Raw genomic sequence first — 22,854 nt, forward strand, 5'->3', positions numbered from 1 at the left:
TAATGAATACCTGACTCAAAATATTTTGTTATTATTATTATTTTTTTTCTTTTAGTTACATCAAATTACGGAATGGCTTGCAGGCACTTTTGATTTCAGACCTAAGTAATATGGAAGGTAAAATGGGAGATGCAACAGATGATGAAGAGGAAGAGGAGGAAGAGGAAGAGGAGGAAGAAGAAGAAGAAGAAGAAGAAGATGATGATGATGATGAAGATTCTGGAGCCGAAATAGAAGACGATGATGAAGAAGGTTTTGATGATGAAGATGAGTTTGATGATGATGATGAACATGATGATGATGATCTTGATACTGAGGATAATGAATTGGAAGAATTAGAAGAGAGAGCAGAAGCTAGAAAGAAAACCACTGAAAAACAGGTGTGAATCATGTCCCTTATCGTATCTTTTTCTAATTTGGGAGTTCTTTGGGATAAGTTCTAAACTCATGATTTATTTCTTAATGGCAAAAAGGAAGTATATGTTTACTTTTTGATCTTCAGTAAAAGATTACATTTTAAAAATGTTTTGCTCTGATTATAACAGTGACAAATGCTCATTATAGAAACTAATAGATAAAGAAAAATATAAAAATCACACATAATCATAACTCTCAGAGGTAATCACTGATAATATTTGAATTTATGTGTATTTGTGCACATTATATATTTTAATAGCAAGTGCCAGGAAGCAAGGATCTGTATAATTCTTAGCCTGGGATAGAGGAATAAGAGAGTGTATTATCCTTGGAGAGATTGGAAAAAGAAAAAAGAACAGGGCTGGTGTAGAATCCTAACCTGGGCCTATGTTTTTAAGAGTCCTCATATGGGTAATTTCTATCTAGGTGATTGAATGTGATTTATCTCTTTTTATGGGAAAGCACCAAACGTCTGGATAAATAACAAGGAAATTGGAAGACCTGAAATAGAAATGGGCAGTTGAGCTTAGTTAGTATAATATATAATAACAGTAAATGAATAGATAAATAGGGCTTGATATGGAGAATTTTCCTCTCTGGATATCTTTTTTTTTTTAATTTTTAAAATTTTTTTATTTATTTTTTGTGAGGAAGATCAGCCCTGAGCTAATGTATATCTTTTAAAGCATGCCTCCATTTTTCAGTAGGTAGTACCTATATTAGAGGATAATATTTTGGAGGCATACAGTGGAATTGATCAGCAAATGTTTGTTAAAGCTCGTTTCTTGAATGTTGGTAATACATTCAACATGGTGTAGTCTGCATACAAGTGAAGTAAAGTTCAGATTATTAAGACTAAAATCTAGATGTCAAATTATTATGTTGTCAAGTGGTCAGCCTTCAAAGATGTAAAGATGGGAGATACAAGTAGTAGATATGTTTTAAATAAATCCTTTGATAGTCACTCTTCCTGGAAAATAATATTTTTTTTATAGAAGATTGTGCCAGTTCTTTCACTAAGTTGTTGGGGGAACTGAGTCATATTTTTAAGAAACTATTTGCCCCTTGCTATTCAGATTCTAAATGATGCCCGTTTTGGAGTAGCATGATAGGCCATGTGGTTTTAGCTTGGAAAGCTTTAGAGATGAAAACCAAAATACTGAAGAAAAAAAAAAAAGTGTAGGGCCAGCCCCGTGGCTTAGTGGTTAAGTGTGCGCGCTCCGCTACTGGCAGCCGGGTGTGCACTGATGCACCGCTTCTCTGGCCATGCTGAGGCTGCATCCCACACAGCAACTAGAAGGATGTGCAACTATGACATACAACTATCTATTGGGGCTTTGGGGAAAAAAAAAAGGAGGATTGGCAATAGACGTTAGCTCAGAGCTGCTCTTCCTCAGCAAAAAAAACAGGAGGATTAGCATGGATGTTAGCTCAGGGCTGATCTTCCTCACACACACACACACACACACACACACACACAAAAGTATATATCTGTCACTTGATTGTCTATACTAAGGTCTTTATAAATAAATTGAGAATTAATAAATTCACTTTTAATTTAAAATAGATATCATAATTCCAAATAGAGCAATAGTAGAAAGGAAGAAATTATAAAAGTCACAGAGTGGAAGAAACACTGACAGGAAACCTGAGTTCTAATTCTGGCTCTGTCTAATTCTCTATCTTTCTGGATGATCTTAGGCCTTTTCATTTTCTCGTTTCTAAAACAAGAGGATTAGATTACATAATTTTTGAGGCCTATTTTAGCTCTAAGACTGTTATATCTTCATAAGTGAATATTTCCTATCTATAACTTACTTTCTTTATCTCTTTTTATCAGCTTTTCCCGTGCTTTGGACTTCTTTATATCTTGGGTCAACTGATAAGCAAAAGTCTAGGGTTAAATTAAAAAATTGTTTTCAGAGCCAATTTTATTGTCAAGACAATAAAATACCTTAGGTTTATACAGCAATTGTAAACCCCTTTGACAAATGAAGATGTGCATCCAGTATTTTTGGTACCCCTTTTTATTTTGCTTAGGTGGATCAAACTCTAAATGTTTACCTCTTCTAGAAGCAGCAGGGTCAGATTCTAGTGATCATTAAAAAATTAGATGCTGCCTTTGTTTTCTGAGAACTCAGTGTGATATATTCCCTCATAAGATATTGATAGCTAATTTTCTGGATCATATTAGGAAAGAATGCTGGAACCCAATGTAGTTTTTGATGAAGCGATCAAATTGTGTTGATTCAGATGCAGTGGTTACACTAGTGAAAGGAAAGGTTCTATGATTCTAAGAATGGAAAATGGTTTATATTTATTGAATGAATAAGTGTCTGCAAAACGGAAATAAAGTCTATAATCTAGATAAGAGGTGACTTCAGAGTAGTATAGGGTTTTGCAGTGTGTAGTATAGGATTTTTATGATTTAATTTTTATTTGAAAAATGTGAACCTTGTTTAAGGTAAATATGAGAATTAATAAAAAAAAGTGGGAAGAAAAAAACTTCGAGGTTTTAGAGATCATTTACCTAATTTTTTTTTTTTTTTAAAGGTTTTTTATTTATTTTTTGCCCCCAAAGCCCCAGTAGATAGTTGTATGTCACAGCTGCACACCCTTCCAGTTGCTGCATGTGGGACTCGGCCCCAGGATGGACAGAGAAGTGGTGCCTCGATGTGCACCCGGGATCCAAACCCGGGCCGCCAGCATCGCAGCGCGCGCACTTAACCACCAAGCCACAGGGCCGGCCCTCATTTACCTAATTAAGTTAACTACTTTTCTGAGGCATCATTTTTATCCCCCTCCGTTTTCCTCCTCCTGAAAGTTGTTCTTGATCTGAAAGGCTTGATGAATTAAAAAGATTGAAATTTAAGTATGATATATACTGAATTATGATTTGTTCAGGGCTTTCTTAAGTCAATTCTCACGTATGAATTTCTCAAGTATGAATTTCTTGGGTAGATAATTCTCAAGTATGAATTTCTTTTCTAGCAATCGCAGAGCCTGTTTTTGCTGTGGTCAAAGCTGACTGATAGACTGTGGTTTAAGTCAACTTATACAAAAATATCTTCAACCCTGCTGGTCGAGACAAGAAATCTTTATGGGGTAGTTGGAGCTGAAAGCAGGTTAGGCACCTATTAAACATCACAGAACAGGTTAGACTGTGGTTTGAAGAAGTGGATATTCTCCCATGTTATAACTGAGTTTATGTCCCCAAGCCTTCAAAATGGAATTTACAGTATCAAATGAGGCTGTTTGGTTCTTCTAAAAACATACTTTTGTTTTCTGACACATGGTTAGACTTTTTACCAGGTACATACTAATTTTTCAGTCTCTCCTTCTAAGAGGGTAACCATTTATCAAAACAATGTGTCACCAAATGTGTTAACTCTTTAAAATTGACATTTTTAAAATTTGAGAAAGTTAATAATTAATTTCCTATGCTCAAGGATTCGAATTGACTGTTTTTCTCTCCTTTTTTGTATCTTTGAACTTACAATGACATAATGGTATGCCCTAATAATGTCAGGAGGAGTTTGGTGTACCTCTTGACCATCTCTTTTGTTAAAAACTGATAAGTAATGTATTCTGTGTATCTTCAATAAGATATGAAGAACTAAAAAGCCTCTTTAAAGTTTAGTTTTGTAGTTTTTTAATAGCGAAAAATTTTCTTTTTTAACCATTGACTTATAATCTTTGTTAGATGTTTTCCTGACATATTATTTTACACTCTGTTTTAATAAAAAAAATTTTCTGAGTAACATTGAGAAGTTTCACATCTAGTAACTGAGTTACTGAACATAGAGCTTTTAATTGCTTAGAGATCTTTAGAGATAATCTACCTAGATATACTACTTCTGCACATTTCCAAAATCTGATAAATCAGGAAGCAGACTTGGTTCAGAACTCTGAAATGTTGACACGAAATGATATTTGGGTAGGTTGGCCAGTCCCCCTTCCTTTTTTTCTGTCTGTTTCTGCTTTTTCCCTTAGGTCTGCACCTGTTCAGCATTTGGCAGGATGGCAAGAGGAGGAGCAGCAGGGTGAAACTGACACAGTTCTGGTGAGTTTCACTTTGCTGCTCCTCCTGATTCTCAGGGAAAGAATTTTGATACTTTCTATTGGAAAACATCCATCTCCAAGTGAATCCTTAAGATGAGACCACACGCTTATTCCTTTAGGGTTGACTCACTGTTTGTATGTGTTCTACTTACTCCAGTCTGCAGCGGCTCTTTGTGTTGGAGTTGGGAGTTTTGCTGATCCGGATGACCTGCCAGGGCTGGCACACTTTTTGGAGCACAGTAAGATCTTTGTAAAATATCATTCCCGGACATGTTTTTTCCTCCAAATTTGTATGAATTGATTTCGAAGATAAGTAACTGGTTTGATAGAAGTATGATATGTTTAAGAAGAGAAAAGGCTAAGAAAAAATCTTTATGAATATCATAGGGGAAGACAATTTTAATCTCCTTGAGTGTACTTGTTTTAAGGATTAGAATGAAACCACTTAGAAAATTATTTTAAAATGTAGATTTTATCATTATTCAGGTGTGGTAAGGCTAACAGATCAGGAAACAATTGCCAATGTCTAGGAATTTAGGCTATAGCCTTGGGAGGGGCAGTCTCTTCCAGGGTTAGCAAGGCCCCAAGATGTTAAAGCATCAGAAATACAGTAAATAAAAAGGCATGATTAATACCAAAACAAAATACAAAATCTTCACTTTAATTATGAATGTACCTAAGTGAAACCTATGTGGATGCCATACAGCTATAAATATTTAAATCCATATTTGTTTTCCTGAAATTACACTTTTTTTTAATATTCTTATTTTGTAACTTATTTGAGGGTAAACTTCTCACCTTATGGGTTTTTATAGTAGCAATTAATCTGCATATATGCTTATGTTTACATTTTAACCTTTTTTACAAACAAATTCTATATTTCTTTCTTTAAAAATAAAATGTTTAGGGCCAGCCCTGATGGCCTAGTGGTTAAGTTCAGTGCGCTCCGCTTCAGTGGCCCGGGTTCAGTTCCCCGGGTGGGGACCTAACGCTACTCGTCTATCAGTGGCCATGCTGTGACAGTGGCTCACATACAAAATAGAGGAAGACTGGCAACACATGTTAGCTCAGGGCAAATCTTCCTCTGGAAAAGAAAAAAGTTTAGTTTTTTTGGGTGTAAAAGTAATATATGGGCATTATAGAAAATTACAATAACAGAAGTATAATGAAGAAAGTAAGTATTATCCAGACATAATCATTGTTAATGTGTTGGTATATTTTCTTCCATTTTTTTTTTTTTTTTTTTTTGCATATGAGAAATTTCTACTTTGAAAATAAAAACATTGTCTATATCTTTGTGTTCTGTGACTTTGTGTTCTTTCCACTTAGTGGTATTCATGGGTAGTTTGAAATATCCAGATGAGAATGGGTTTGATGCCTTCCTGAAGAAACATGGAGGTAGTGATAATGCTTCAACTGATTGTGAACGTACAGTCTTTCAGTTTGATGTCCAGAGAAAATACTTCAAGGAAGCCCTGGATAGGTAACTAACTCAAAATGTATTTTTATTTTAATTATCTAATGCCACCTTACAAATGGAAATATTGGGCATTGTTCTATGATATTTCTTTTCAAGCAGTACGCTAATTCTGTAGAATTGTTACAATACTTGGTTTGGAGAAAAGAGCAAACTATTAAATACACCTTGGCTCTTGTTCTGTAATACTTAGTTTTTGTATTGAAGATTAAACTGAAACCCTTAACACCTTTTGAGTTTTGTAAATAATGTATTCTCTATTGACTCATTATTGCAATTATTTTTTCTAAGTTAGTAGAAAATATGGAAAAACAGATTGCTCCTAATTTTATAATCTAGAGGTAACCATGGTTAATGTTTTGGTATATAGCTATCTGTATTTTTTAACATACAGTCATGCATTGCTTAATGACGGAGAGTTGTTCTGAGAAATGTGTCGTTAGGCGATTTCGTCGTCGTGTGACATCATAGAGTGTACTTACACAAACTTAGATGGTATAGCCTTAGATGGTATACTCTGAGGATGACTGCATGTTTGCTCTTGTTTTCAAAGTTCTTAGTTCCCAAGATTCACAAAATCCAAACGGGTCTTTATATGTGTGAAGAAATCTTAAGCAGTAGACAAGCTGAATTCTCATGACTTTTTATTTGGTTAAAAACAAAACAAAAATTTGGTTATGTCCAAATACAAAGAAGGAAAAAACCCACTTCACTGGAAAAAAGAATAGACAAAGGATATGTTGAATAAATTCTGACCACCTCAGAGATGATGAAACTTGATGTAAAGTCTAGTTAAAGAACTTGTTTTATTTCTTCTCAAAGAGGTTCTATACATTTTTGATCTAAGGACTGCTTCAGAAAATCAAGATATTTACATATTTATTACACATTTATTTCTACTTTAGAAAAAAAGAACTGGCCAGAATTAATAAGAAGAATGCTACTGCATTAATAGGAGAAATTAATAAGAATATCAGATCATAAATTCAATGCCATAAACAGTAGTTAGTGGTAGAATATTAAATATTGCATATACTATACTAAATATGATAATATTATACTTCTACAATTAGTAAGAAAACAGTCTTTGGATTATTTGCAAAGTACTCTTATATAGCATGGATTAAGTGCCAGTATTTTTTAATAGGTCAGTAAAATCCAGTTTCTTCACACAGGTCATATTGTTTATTAGTATTTTGGATCATTTAAGTAAAAAGTTGAGGAAATGACTGAATTTTTACTTCAGTAAGTAAATAAGAATGGAAGCTGCTTTTGCCCTGGTGGCATTTGCTAATTTCAATAAATTTGATCTTTGCTTTATCAGTATTTCAGGGCAAGGGCAAGAAATATCAAAGCCCAGGATGTCCACAAAGTGGGATATTTTACAGGAGACCCTCCTCATAATAAGCTGGGACTCTAAAAGACTTCACCTTCTGGTTGAGGAAATGGACCAGCCATCCTGAGGAATTACAGCCTACTTTCAAAATGCCTGAGTCTTCTGATGAACGTCAAGCCTTGATTGTGATTTAACATGGGCCAGAACTGGTAGTGTTCTCTTGAGAAAAGCAAACACAAATTCTCTCAAGAGGAAAATGCTTCATCCTAGCCCTTACATTGCTCCTATAATAATTTTTCAAGTAAAATGACGACGTTCAGTCAAACATAAGCAGGCACACAAGAAAACAAGACAACACGAGTGAGAACAGATAACAGAAAAAGATTTCTAATGCTTTAGAAATCTTAGACATTGGAATGGTTAGACACAAATTATAAAAGTGATTGTACTTTCTGTTTTTAAAGAAATGAGGGACAAGTTTGAATACAGTTGCAAGGAATACGAAACTATAAAATGTGACATTTGAGATTTGAAAAATAAAAAAGGAATATCTTGAACTGAGATATGATAATTGAAATTGAAAACCCAATGGACAAGTTTAAGAAAAGAGTAGATATAGCTGAAGATAGAATTAATGAACCAGAAGATAGTCCAAAAGAAATCCCAAATACAGCATAAAGAGAAAAAAAAAAGATGAAAACTACAGAAAAAAGGAAAAGAGGCATAGAGGATAGAGTGAAAATGTTCAATATATTTAGAGTTCTAGAAGGAAGATAGAGAAAAATGGAGTAGACACAATATTTGAAGGATTGATCATTGGATATTTTCCAGAGCATCAAGTCATGGGTTAAAGAAGTCTAACAAATTTCAAAAGTATGCATTGAGAGAGATCCATATGTAGAAAAACAGTGATACTGCAGAAAACCAAATACAGACATACCTCAGAGATATTGCGGGTTCAGTTCCAGACCACTGCAATAAAGCGAATATCACAATAAAGTGAGTCACACAAGTTTTTTGGTTTCCCAGTGCTTATAAAAGCTATGTTTACACTACACTGTGGTCTATTAAGTGTGCAATAGCATTATGTCTAAAAAAAAACAATGTATATACCTTATTTAAAAAATATTTTATTGTAGAGGATGGCCCAGTGGCATAGTGGTTAAGTTTGCAGACTCTGCTGCGGTGGCCCAGGGTTCTCGGGTTTGGATCCAGGGTGTGGATCTACACACCACTCATCAAGCCATGCTGTGGAGGCATCCCATATACAAAATAGAGGAAGACAGGCACAGATGTTAGTTCAGGGCTAATCTTCCTCAGCAAAAAGAGGAAGATTGGCAATGGATGTAAGCTTAGGGCCCATCTTCCTCACCAAAAAAAAAAAAACACACAACTTTATTGCTAAAAAATGCTAACCATTGTCTGAGCCTTCAGTGACTTGTAATCTTTTTGTTGGTGGAAGGTCTTGTGAAAGACACAGTATCTGCAAAGCGCAATAAAGCGAGGTGCAATAAAACGAAGTATGCCTGTATAAAAATCTTTGCCAGATAAGAGAGCAGAATTCCTTCAAAGGAATATTAGGTAGATTGATAGGTGACTATTCAACAGCAATAGTAGAAGCTAAAACAGAGTGGGATACCTGCAATAGCCTGAAAGAAAATAACTATCACCTACAAATTCTACACCAAGCAAAAATATCTTTTAAGAGTGGTTGTAAAATAGACCTTCAGACACACAATTGAGAAAGCATGCCATCAGCCAACTTACCAAAGGAAATTCTAAAGAATTTATTTCAGGCGGAAGGAAAATCAAGGTCACAGACACACAAAAAAATAGAAGAACAATGAAAGTCATTTTATGTGAGTAAATATAAATGTACATTTATTACTTAAAACAATAATTGTGAGATTTAAAAGTGTACATGATTAAAACAACAACAATAACATATCAGTCAGGAATAATGGTAAATGGAAAAAAAGATTTTTTGTAAGGTAGACGTTGATAAGTTATTTACTAGGTTAGCTTCTAAAAGAACAGAATTTGGGTGTAAAAATTCCAACCCAGTACAAGGAAGATATTTGGAATAATTAAAAAAAAACATTTAATTAAGTGATAAATTGGGTGGTACCAATTCTAAATTCCAAAGGAACTCACAAGAAAAGATGAGAAGTCAAGGGAGGCATCATGAAGGAGGTGGTGTTTTCTGGGACCTGAAGGATGAGTAGGAACTGGCTTAGGCTGGAGGCAGCCTACAAGCCCTTTTTAATGACTGTAATGGAGACTACTAGCTTTCCAACAAAATCTTTTCTCAAGTGATAAAAGTTGAAGCTGGGAGGTGGCTGCCCACCTTGAACCGAAATTTTCAGCCTCCTCTGCAACTAGGTGTAGCCTTAGGAGGAACGTTTCACCAGTGAAGTGGGAGCAGAAGTGATATGTGCAGCCTACTTCAGAGATAATCTCTGGCCCTGCACCTCAGCTGGAAAGGCAGCAACTTTGAAAGTCATGTGTTGAAGATAACAGAACCATCATGAGCCTGAGTCCTTGAAAGTCCAAGTGGAGGAAAGTTGCCTACTGATCTGGTTCATCCAACCTGGACATTCACAGGTGCAAGAAATAAACTTCCTTTTTGATCAAGTCATCACATTTTTGGTCCCTTTGTTAGAGCAGCTAGCATTTCCCTAACATATGTTTATGCATATGTATAAATATTATTTCTTTTACAAAAATAGAATTGTACCATACATACACTTTCACTTAACAGTACATTGCATCAATAGATATCTTTCTATAATTTTTTCAACCTTATTTTGAAAAATTTCAAATATACAGAGAAGTTGAAAGGATAGTACAAATAAGACTCATTACCCTTTACCTTGCGAAATTTGCTTTATCTCTCTCTCTCTATATTCTTTTTCTGAACAATTTCAAAGTGACCATATTTCACGATACTTCACCCCTAAATACTTCAACATTCATCTCCTATCAAAATAGACATTCCCCTACAAAGCCACAATACCATTATCCTACTTAAGAAAATTTAATAGTTCCATAACCTTATCTAAGATATAGAGCATATTCAAACTGAATTGTACCCAAAATGTCTTTTTAGCTATTTGTTTTGACTTATGATCCAATCAAGATACATGAATTCCATACAGTTATTATGTCTCTTTAGTCTTTAGTTCTCTGCTCTTTTTGCTTTTTCATGATTTTTACTGTTGTGAAGAGTCATAGAATTTCTTATGTTCTGAATTTCATTGTTTCCTCATAATAGATTTAGGTTAATAAAATTTTTTTTTTTAAGTAAATTCAAAGAAGAAAAAAATGGAAGAGACAAAAACAGAACAAGTGGGACAAACAGTACAAAGTAGGATGGGGGTGGATGTTGATCCATATATATATATACTGTGTACATATAATTCCCATTAAATGTAAATGGACTAACTTCTAGTTAAAAGACAAACATTGTCAGACTGCATTCTTAAAAACCCAATCAAACAGTTGTTAAGACTTAGATGTAACGTAAAGATACAGAAAGGTTGAACATAAAGGGTCATAAGGTAACATACCATGCAGATATATATACCAGTATAAAGAAGACCAATCTCCTATCAGAGATTTCATTTCATTGCTATCAGAAAAAAATAGACTTCAAGACAAAAAAAAATTACTGTTGTTCAAGAGGCTCACTTCATATCGATAAAACTTATCTAGGAAGACATAATTGTTTCCAGTTTGAACACTCTAATAACATAGCCTCAAAATAAATCACATATAAGGACAAGTGCACAAATAACCAACTGCAGTGGGAGACTTAACACTTCCTTCTCAGTAATTGATAGAACAACAATAAAGAAAATCAGTAAGGACATAGAAGATTGGGACAACAGGATTACCACTGTTTTTTTTCATTGACATATATAGAATGCTTAACCAACAGCTTCAGACTACAGATTTTTTTCAGTGTAATCGAACACTTTAAAAAGTTGACCATATTTTGTTTGTTTTGTTGAGGAAGATTAGCCCTGAGCTAACATTTGTTGCCGATCCTCCTCCCTTTGCTGAGGAAGATTGGCCCTGGGCTAACATCTGCACCCATCTTCCTCTACTTTACATGTGGGATGCCTGCCACAGCATGGCCTGATAAGCGGTGTGTAGGTCTGTGCCTGGGATCCGAACCCGTGAACCCTGGGCTGCCAAAGTGGAGCATGCGAACCCAACCACTACGCCACTGGGCCGGCCCCTAAAGTTGACTATATTTTAAGCCACAAATTCAGTCTCCAATTTCAAAGAATTGAAATCATATTAATTATGTTTTGTGATTGCTGTGCATAATTAAAATTTAGCTAGAAATCAGTAGCAGAAAGACAACTAGAACATCCCCTTATGTTTGGAAATTAAGCATGCTTTTAAGAAACACCTGGATAGGGCCGGCCCCGTGGCTTAGCGGTTAAGTGTGCACGCTCCGCTGCTGGCGGCCCGGGTTCGGATCCCGGGCGCGCACCGACGCACCGCTTGTCTGGCCATGCTGAGGCCGCGTCTCACATACAGCAACTAGAAGGATGTGCAACTATGACATACAAGTATATGCTGGGGTTTTGGGGGAAAAAAATAAATAAATAAAATTATTAAAAAAAAAAAAAGAAACACGTGGATAAAAGAGGAAAGCATGTCTGAAATTAGAAAACATTTTGAACTGAATTATAAAAATAATATAGAGCAAAAGTTGTGGGATGCGAGTATAGTGGTACTTAGAGGGAAATGTATAATCTTAAATGTATATGTTAGAAAAGAAAAAAGACTTAAAATATATGAGGTAATTAATCTCAGGAAGTCTGAATAAGACTAGCAAAATATTCCCAAAGAAAGGAAATGATAAAGACAAGAGCAGAAATTAATGAAATATAAAGCAAACTGACATTAGCAGAAATGGTGAAGTTAGGACCTCTGAAAAGCCTCTCCTCTATAAAAGCAATGAGAACATTGCCAAAACTGTCAAAAATCAACTTTTTCTGAACTCTGGAAATAACCAGAAGCTTGCAATAATCCAAGGAGTATTTATTAAAGCAAGTGACTGAATCTTAGTAAGAACAGTGCTTTGTGGCATTTTAACTTGCCCTATCTCCATTCCCTCTACCCAGTCCACAGTGGTCTTGAAAACCATGAGTTCCCACAATCGGTAAAAACCAGCAGTCTAGCAGCCACTGGAGGGGGCTGGATGCATTTGGAGCTCTCTGAAAACATCATTCTGGATAATAGTCATTATTTGATCTGTCTAGCAGTTCCTTGGGAACCACCATTCACAGGACTTTTCTGTATTTGACCTGACGGGGAACTCACTCATTGCAAAACTTTTTCTCTGGAGGTGTTTGTCCAAAACATTTAGAGACAGCTGTTTAACGTTGTGGCTGCCTGAGGCAGTAGATAACAGTTGGGGCAAACAAATAGGCTATTGAAAAAGCTTAAAAGGAAGAACTGGAAAATCAGATGTCCAAAGGGGCTTTGAAAAGCTCCAATATATTCCTGGGAATCTTGAAGGCCACATACATGCATATGGCTGTGCCATGTCCAGCGCTGTGAGCATGCTCAAGAAAGACCTGAAAAGGCCTTATGCTCTCACCTTGGCTGACCTTGAGTCTCTGCACAAGGAGGATGTGATGGCTAAGGCAGAGTTGTAAACTACCTGACTGAGTGCTGAGGGCATGCCTCAATATGCACAGAGAGCCTCTTGGCAAGGCTGGGAGACTTACTCATTCCAGGCATTTAAGGAAAGAGTACCACTAAGCTAACCAAGCAGTGGTTACACTTGTCAAAGAATACAGTACAGAATTAGGATAAGAAAATCATTAAATAAATAAACAGTAACAACAACAAACAGGAATAACAACAAATCCTGAGGAGGGAGGAGAATCTTGATTTCCAGAGTTGCCACATTATATTATTTAAAATGTTCAACAGAAAATTACAAGGGATGCAAAGTATGGCCCATACATAGGAAAAACAGCAGTCAGTAGAAACTGTCACTGAGAAAGCCCAGATTCTAGACTTCCTAGACAAAGACTTTAAATCAGCTGCTTTAAGTATGTTCAAAGAACTAAAGAAAACTATGTCTAAGAACTAAAGGAAAGTATGAGAATGATGTCTCACTAAATAGAAAATATCAATAAAGAGATACAAATTATTAAATAGAACCAAATAGAAATTCTGGAGTCAAAAAGTACAACTGACATGAAAAATTCACTAGAAGGGTTCAACAGCAGACTTGAGCTGGCAGAGGAAAGAATCAATCAGCTTAAAGATAGGTCAATTGAGATTATCCAATCTGAGGATCAGAAAGAAAAAAGAAGAAAAGTAAATAGAGCCTCAGAGATCTGTGGGACACCGTTAAACATACTAACACATGCATCATGGGAGTTCCAAAAGGAAATGAAAAAGGGGTAGAAAGAATTCTTGAAGACATAACAGCCAGACTCTTCCCAAATTTGAGAAAAGACAAAAATCTACACATTCAAGAAGCTCAAAAGATTCCAAGAAGGATAAACACAATGACAACCACAAAAAGATGTATTATAGATCTTCCTTGACTTACGATGGGGTTATGTCCCTATAAACTTATCATAAGATGAAAATATCATAAGTTGAAAATGCATTTAATACACCTAACCTACCAAACATCATAGCTTAGCCTAGCCTACCTTAAGTGTGCTCAGAACACTTACATTAGCCTACAGTTGGGCAAAATCATCTAACGCAAAGCCTATTTTATAATAAAGTATTGAATATTTCATGTAATTTATTGAATACTGTACTGAAAGTGAAAAACAGAATGGTTGTATGGGTACAGAATTATTGTATCAGTTGTTTGCCTTCATGATCACATTGCCGACTGAGAGGTGTGGCTTACTGCCACTGCCCAACATCACGAGAGAGTATCATACCACCTATCACTAGCCTGGGAAAAATCGAAATTCAAAATATGATTTCTATGAGTATGTATCACTTTTGCACCATTGTTAAGTCAAAAAATTGTAAGTCAAACCATTGTAAGTTGGGGACCATTTGTATAATCAAACTGTCAAAAGCCAAATATAAAGAGAATCTTGAAAGTAGCACAAGAGGAGCTGTTCTTCTCATACAAGATTATCTCAATAAGGTAAACAGCTGATTTCCCATCAGAAACCATGGAGGCAAGAAGGCAGTAGTATGACATTCAAAGTGCTGAAAGAAAAAGACTATCAACCAAGAGTTCTATATCCAGCAAAAATATCTTTCTAAATAGAGAAATTAAGATATTCTCAGGTAAATTAAAAACTAAGTTTGTCACCAGCAGATCTTCTCTATATGAAATATTAAATGTAGTCCTTCAGGCTGAAATGAAAGGACACTCAAATCCACATGATGAAATAAAGTGCACTGGTAAAGGTAACTACATAGATAAATATAAAAATATAAATATACTTTTTGTTTGTAAATTTTTTTCCTTCTATCTAATTTAAAAGACATCTAACTAAATAAAGTAAAAATTATAAATCTGTGTTGATAGACATATAATGTATAAAGACATGATTTGTATAACAATAATAGTACAAAGGAGGGGAGAGAGAACAGGTATATAGGAACAAAGTTTTTGTGTACTATTAAAATTAAGTTGGTATAAATTCAAAATGGATTGTTATAAGTTAATATGTTAGTTAAGAAAATAACTTAAAACATACAGTAAAAGAATAATAAGGGAATTAAAATGGTATGCTAGAAAATATCTATTTTAACAAAAAAAAGCAGCAATGGAGGAAGAGAAGAGAAAAAAGATATAAGACTTATAGAAAACAAATAGCAAAAGGCAGACATAAATCCTACTTTATCAGTAATTAAAATAAATGTAAATGGATTAAGTGTTCCAATTAAAAGACAGATAGTGTGGCAGAACGGATAAAGAAACCTGACTCAACTATACATGCTGTCTATAAGAGAGACACTTTAGATTACAATACACCAATAGTTTGGTAATGAAGAAATGGAAAAACATATACTATGTAAATAGTAATTAAAAGGGAGCTGAAGTGGCTATACTAACATCAAACAAAATACACTTTAAGATGAAAATTGTTACTAGAGACAAGGGAATTTTATAATGATGCAAGGGTCAATTCATCAAAAAGATATAACACTTATAAACATACAGTCATTTCTCAAAAGAGCCCCAAGATACATGAAGCAAAAAGTGACAGAATTGAAGAGAGAAATACACAATTCAATAATAATAGTTGAAAATATATATATCCAACTTTCAATAAAGGATAGAACTAGATAGATCAATAAGAAATAGAAGACGTGCACAACCATGTAAACCAACAGACATCTATAGAACATTCCACCCCATATCAGCAGAACACATGTTCTTCTCACATACAGCATGGATCATTTCCCAGCATAGGCATATATTAGGTCATGAAACAATTCCCAATAGATTTGAAAGGATTATTTAGAGTGTGTTCTCTAATAGTGGAATGTAATTAGAAATCAATAACAGAAGGAAATTTGGGTAATTCCACAAATCTGTAGAAATTAAGCAATATACTCTTAATCAGTGGGTCAAAGAAGAAATCACAAGGGAAATTAAAAAATACTTAGAGACTAGTGAAAATGGAAACAACATACAAAAACTAATGGGATGCATCAAAAGCAGTGATCAGAGGGAAGTTTATAGCTGTAAACATCTCCATTAAAAAAGAAAGATCTCCGGTCAATAACCTAAACTTCTTTTTTAATTAACTAGGCAAAGAAGAGCAATCTAAAGCAAGTACACGGAAGGAATGACATCATAAAAATTAGAGTTGAAATAAATGAAATAGGGAATACAAAAACAATAGAGAAAATAAAGAAAACCAAAAGTTGGTTATTTGAAAAGATGAACAAAATTGACAAACCTTCAGCTAGAATGACCAAGAAAAAGGAAGACTCATATTATTAAAATCAGGAGTGAGAGAGTGAACATTATTATGATCTTACCAAAATAGAGTATAATGGAATACTGTGAATGATTTGTATGCCAACAAATAGATAACCCAGATGAAATGGACTAATATCTAGAAAGACATAATCTTCTGAAACTGAGTCAAGAAGACAGAAAATATGAATAGACCTGTAATAAGAGATTGGATTAGTAATCAGAACTTTCCAAATGAGAAGTGTGGGCCCACATGGCCTCACTGGTAAATTCTACCAAACATTTAAAGAAGGATTAACACTAATGCTTCATAAACTCTTCTAAAAAATAGGACGACACTTCCTAACTCATTCTATGAAGCCAGTGTTACTCTGATACCAAAACTAGACAATGACGTTACAAGAAAAGAAAACTACAGACCAATATCCCTTATGAATATAGATGCAAAATTCCTCAACAAAATACTGTGAAACTGAATCCAGGAACTTATAAAAAGGATTATACACCATGACCAGGTGGGATTTATTCCAGGAATGCAAGATTAGTTCACCATACAAAAATCAATCAATGTAATATGCCATGTTATCTCAGTATATCATCTTAATATAAACAGAAAAGGCATCTTACAAAATCTAGCACCCTTTTATGATAAAACACTTAATAAATTTCCTTGGGGCTGGCCCGGTGGCGCAAGCGGTTAAGTGCACACGCTCCGCTGTGGCAGCCTGGGGTTCGCTGGTTCGGATCCTGGGCGCGCACCGACGCACCGCTTGGCAAGCCATGCTGTGGCGGCATCCCACATAAAGTGGAGGAAGATGGGCACGGATGTTAGCCCAGGGCCAGTCTTCCTCAGCAAAAAAAGAGGAGGATTGGCAAAGGTTAGAGCAGGGCTGATCTTCCTCACACACAAAAAAAGGGAATTTCCTCAACCTGATAAAGGGTTTCTATGAATAACCAACAACTAACATCATACTTATTTGTGAAAGATTGAAAGCTTTTCCCCAAAGATCAGGATCAAGATGTCAGCTATCACCACTTCTATTCAACATTGTACCGAAGGTTTCAGCCAGGGCAGTTAGACAAGAAGATGAAATTAAAGGCATGCAGGTCGGAAAAGAAGAAGTAAAACTATCTCTATGTGCAGATAATATAATCTTGTACAGTTGATTCTCATTATTTGTGGAGAATTCACCTACTTAGTAAAATTTATTTGTAGCTCCAAAATCAATACTCACTGTGCTTTTGCAGTCATTCATGGACATGTGAAAATTTTTGAAAATTGTTGTGAAAAATTTGAGTTCCTGACACACACGTTGTTAGCTGAGGTCGAACAAAGCAGCACCCTGCCTTTTTGTTCAGCCTCCCTACAGAGGTGACCAGAGCATGGAGACAAAAGGGGACAGTACAATATAGTAAAAGAAGCTCCAGCTCTGGAGCAAGTTTGACGGAGTTTGAATCCCAACTCTGGCACCCATTAGTGAGGTGACCTCAAGCAAGTTACTTAACACTTCCAAACCTCATTCTCTCTTTTGTGAAATAAGGAAAAGAGAATCTACTAGGATGAGATACCTTTAGGACTTAAGATCATAATCTGTGTGTGTGTACATATTTCTCATAGGACAGTGCTTCAGTATTCACTAATTCAGCAGTCATGGCAACTTTAGAGAACATTACCACAAATAACAAGAACTCATTGTGTATAGAGAATAGTACAGATTCCACAAAAGAACTATTAGAGGGCCGGCCCCGTGGCTTAGCGGTTAAGTGTGCGTGCCCTGCTGCTGGCGGCCCGGGTTCAGATCCCGGGCGCTCACCGACGCACCGCTTCTCCGGCCATGCTGAGGCCGCGTCCCACATACAGCAACTAGAAGGATGTGCAGCTATGACATACAACTGTCTACTGGGGCTTTGGGGGAAAAAAAAAAAACAAACAACTATTAGAGCTAATATTGAGTTCAGCAAGGTTGCAGGATACAAGGATACAGTCAATGTACAAAAATCAAGTGTTTTTGCAGGATACAATCAATGTATAAAAATCAAGTGTATTTCTATACACTAGCAATGAAAAATCCAAAAATGAAATTAAGAAAAAATTTCCTTTTACAATAGCATCAAAAAGAATAAAATACTTAGAAATAAATTTAACAAAAGATGTGCAAGAGTTGTATGTGGAAAGCCACAAAAAATTGTTGAGAGAAATTAAAGAAGACCTAAATTAATGGAAAGACATCTCACGTTCATAGATTGGAAGACTTAATATTAAGGTGGCAGTACTTCCTAAATTGATCTACAGATTCAACTTAGTCTTTATCAAAATTGCAGCTGCCTTTTTGGAAGAAATTGATGAGCTGATCCTAAAATTCATATGGAAAGGATGAGACCAAGAATAGCCAAAATTATCTTGAAAAAGAACAAAGTTGAAAGACTCATATTCACAATTTCAGAACTTTCTCAAAGCTATGGTAATCAAGGCAACATGGTGCTGGCATAAGAATAGACATATAGATCAGTGGAATAGAATTGAGACTCCAGTAATAAACTGTTAGATTTGTGGTCAGTTGCAAGGGTGCCAAGATAATTCAATAGGAAAGAACAGTTTTTCAACAAATGATACTGGGACTACTGGATATCCATATGCCAAAGAATGAAGTTGGACTCTTTAGTCACACCATATACAAAAATTAACAAGTTGAGTCATAGACTTAAATATAAGAGCAAAACGCATAAAACTCTGAAGAAAACAGGCATAAATCTTTGTGACCTTGGATTTGGCAATAGTTTTTCAGATATGACACCAAAAGTGGAAATAACATAGGAAAAACTAGATAAATTGTATTCAAAATTAAAAACTTTTTTGCTTTAAAGTGCCCTATGAAGAAAATGAAAAGACAACTCACAGAATGGAAGAAAATACTTACAAATCATATATCTGATAAGGGACTGGTACCCAGAATATATATAGAACTCTTACAGCTCAACAATAAAAAGACAACCCAGTTTAAAAATGGGCAAAGAATTTGAATGGACATTTCTCCAAAGAAGATATGCAAATAGCCGATAAGCACATGAAAAGATGCTCAAGGTCATTAGTCACTAGGAAAATGAAAATCAAAACCACAATCAGATACCACTTCACACCACTTCAAAAAGAGCAATAATAATAATTATTGCTGAGTATATGGATAAATTTGAACTTTCATACATTACTGGTGGTGCAGGAGTGTTGGAAAATGATTTAGTGCTTCCTCAAAAAGTTAAACATAGGGTTACCGTATGACCCAGCAGTTCCACTCTTAGTATATACCCTAGAGAATTGAAATCATATGTCTACACAAAAACTTGTACATGAGTGTTCACGAGAGCATTATTCTTACTAGGTCAAAAGTAGAAACAACCCAAATGTCCATCAACTGATGAATGGATAAACAAAATGTGGTATATCCATACAAAGGAATATTACTCAGCAATAAGAAGGGATACATGCTACAGTATGAATGAATCTTGAAAACGTTATCCTAAGTGAAAGAGGCCAGACACCAAAGGCCCCATAGTGTATGATTCCTTTTATAGAAAATGTCCAGAATAGGCAAATCCATAGAGACCAAAAGTAGATTAGTAGTTGCCAGGGGTGGGAGGATGGGGGAATGGCTAATGACTGTTAACAGGTACAGAGTTTATTTTTGGGTAATGAAAATGTTCTGAAACTAAACAGCGGTAATGTTTGCATAATCCTGTGAATATAGTAAAATCCGCTTCATTGTGCACTTTAAAAGGGGATTTTTTTTTTTTGAGGAAGATTGGCCCTGAGCTAACATCTGCCAATCCTCCTCTTTTTTTTTTTTTTTTTTTTTGCTGAGGAAGACTGGCCCTGGGCTAACATCCATGCCCATCTTCCTCTACTTTATATGGGACGCTGCCACAGCATGACTTGACAAGCAGTGTGTCGGTGTGCACCTAGGATCCAAACTGGTGAACCCTGGACCACCGCACTGGAGCGTGCGCACTTAACCGCTTGCACCACCGGGCCAGCCTAAAAGGGGAATTTTGTGGTATGTGAATTATTTCTCAATAGAAACAACAAACATATGATAGAGTTTCAAGAAAGCTAAATGTTGGTTCTTTGAAAAAACTGATAAAAGATACACCTTTCACAAGACTGGTCAAGAGAAGAAAGAGAGTATGTGCAAATACCAGGAATGTAAAAGAATGTGACCAGATCTTGCAGATATTAAAAATATAATAAGGTATTTTGAACAACCTATACCAGTAAATGAAAAAAGTAGGTGAAGTACGTAAATTCTTAGAAATATAATTTATAAAACTCACAAGGAGAAATTATAATGAAAAAGTTTGAATAATCTATAATCATTAAAGAAATGAATCAGTAATGAATAATCTCAAAAATAAACTTTTAGAGTTCTATAAAAAATTGAAGAAATAATTCTTATGTCAGTTATGAAGGTAGCATGACCTTGATATAAGAAAGTATAATTTAAGAAGAATTATAGACCAGACTCACTCACAAACAGCAATATATAATAAGGATGATATAGCAATACTGAGTTGGGTTCATCCTAGAAATATGAATAGGATTAACATTAGAAAATCAATTAATGTAGTTCATCACATTGTCAGATTGAAGGAGAAAAACCATGTCTCAATATATGTAGAAAAAAATGTGTGATGAAATTCAGTATCCACGAAGATGCTCTTAGCAAACAGTATAAGGCAACTTTCTAAATACGATATTTGATATTTGAAACCAAACCTTATATTTAATGGAGAAACCTTGAAAGCTTTCAAGATGAGATCAGGAACAAGACAGATGCAGGTTGTGTTTGCTTCTGTTATCATTCTATTAGGCAGGAAAGAAAAATAAGCAAAATACACAACTGTCATAGCAGATGATATGATTGTGAACATAGAAAATCCGAAATCTACAGATAAATTCTTAACATTAACAGAATTTAGTAATGTAGCTTTGCATGCAAAATAAAAATGATAATATATTTAACATATGAAAGTAGTAGTATTTGTATGTAGCAGCAACAGTTAGAAATCGAAATAAAGAAAACAACCTTTATAAAAGCTATAAAAATAAGCACTCAGAAATCATTCCAAAAGTTATGTATAAGACTTCTTTTTGTTGTTGTTGGTGTTGTCGAGTCGATTCCAACTTCTAGTGATCCTGTGTACAGCAGAGCAGAACCCTGCCTGTCTTTTTTTTTTTTCTGTGAGGAAGATCAGCCCTGAGCTAACATCCATGCCAATCCTCCTCTTTTTGCTAAGGAAGACTGGCCCTGAGCTAAAATCCGTGCTCATCTTCCTCCACTTTATGTGGGATGCCGCCACAGCATGGCCTGACAAGCGGTGCGTCGGTGCGCGCCCGGGATCTGAACCTGGGCCGCCAACAGTGGAGTGCATGCACTTAACCGCTGCGCCACGGGGCTGGCCCCCCAAAACCCTGCCTGGTCTTTTTGCACCATCCTCTCACTTTCTGGCACTATATCAGATAGTGCTCTGCTGCTATTTATAGGGTTTTCGTGGCCAATTTTTTTGGAAGTGCGTAGCCAGGTCCTTCTTCCTAGTGTGTCTTAGTCTGGAAGCTCCACTGAAACCTGTCTACAATGGGTGACCTTGCTGGTATTTGAAATACCGGTGGCATAGCTTTCAGCATCGTAGCAACACGCAGCTGCCACGGTATGACAGCCAGCAGACAGGTGGTATGCTTCCCTGACCGGAAATGACCCTGGCTGTGGCAGTGAGAGTGCCAAATTTTAACCACTAGACAACCAGGGCTGGCTTATAAGACCTCTTTATGGAAAATATATTAAAACCTTATAATGAGATATTGAAGACGACCTAAATAAATTGAGAGAGATACTATTCATGGATTTGAAGCCTTATTTTTTCAGTCATGTTAGTTTTCCCCAGTTGGTGTACAGATTCAGTGATATCGAAACCATAATCTCAGAAGATTTATTTAGTTTTAAATAGACAAGCTAATTCTAAAATTTATAAGGAAACGTAGAGGGCTAAGTATAGCCAAGATACTTTTGAATTGGAAAAATAACGAGGTAGCAAGAATTGACCTACCAGATGCTAATATTGTTTTGTAATTAGGACATTGTGGTGTTAGCACAGGGCTAAGCAAAGAGACCAATGGAATAGAATAGAGATACTGGAAATACACCAACACATATGTGGACACTTGATTTTTGATAGGGGCAATATGGAGCAGTGATGAAAGGACTTTTTGAAGAAATGATGCCAAGACAGTTGGGCTTCTATAAAGGCAGAAACAAAATTGACTCTCTACCTCACAACATACACAAAAAATCAATTTTAAATGGATTATAGACCAAAAATTGAAAAGTACAACTAAAACTTTTAGAGATAAATATGACTTTAGCTTAGGTAAAAATTATCAAACAAGACACAAAAAGCATAAAACATAAAGGAAAAATGATAGTACATTATGTTCATCAAAAGATACCATAAAGTGTGAAAAAAGCAAGTATAAAGTGGAAAAAATTATTTGCAACACGTATAACAGAGAAATTAATTTAGAATAACTATTATTGATTTTTAATTATTAGATTATATGTAATATAT

At 35.3% G+C, this 22,854-nt stretch overlaps 1 protein-coding gene across 2 annotated transcripts in view; it reads left to right on the forward strand.

Annotated features, from left to right (window-relative positions):
* The window catches only part of NRDC (nardilysin convertase), a 101,291-nt gene that overhangs the window by 33,515 nt on the left and 44,922 nt on the right, over positions 1 to 22,854 (forward strand). The window contains exons 2-6 of one of the 2 annotated variants that reach the window (XM_014793780.2): positions 56 to 380; positions 3,409 to 3,542; positions 4,411 to 4,480; positions 4,637 to 4,718; positions 5,809 to 5,962. In XM_014793780.2, coding sequence (XP_014649266.1) covers positions 56 to 380; positions 3,409 to 3,542; positions 4,411 to 4,480; positions 4,637 to 4,718; positions 5,809 to 5,962 — 765 coding nt within the window. The remainder of the gene's footprint in view (positions 1 to 55; positions 381 to 3,408; positions 3,543 to 4,410; positions 4,481 to 4,636; positions 4,719 to 5,808; positions 5,963 to 22,854) is intronic. The other variant, XM_014793781.2, reaches the window with a different exon arrangement.

Source organism: Ceratotherium simum, chromosome 22 (assembly GCF_057802395.1).
Source record: "Ceratotherium simum simum isolate JZ-2026a chromosome 22, ASM5780239v1, whole genome shotgun sequence".
Taxonomy (NCBI): Eukaryota; Metazoa; Chordata; class Mammalia; order Perissodactyla; family Rhinocerotidae; genus Ceratotherium; species Ceratotherium simum.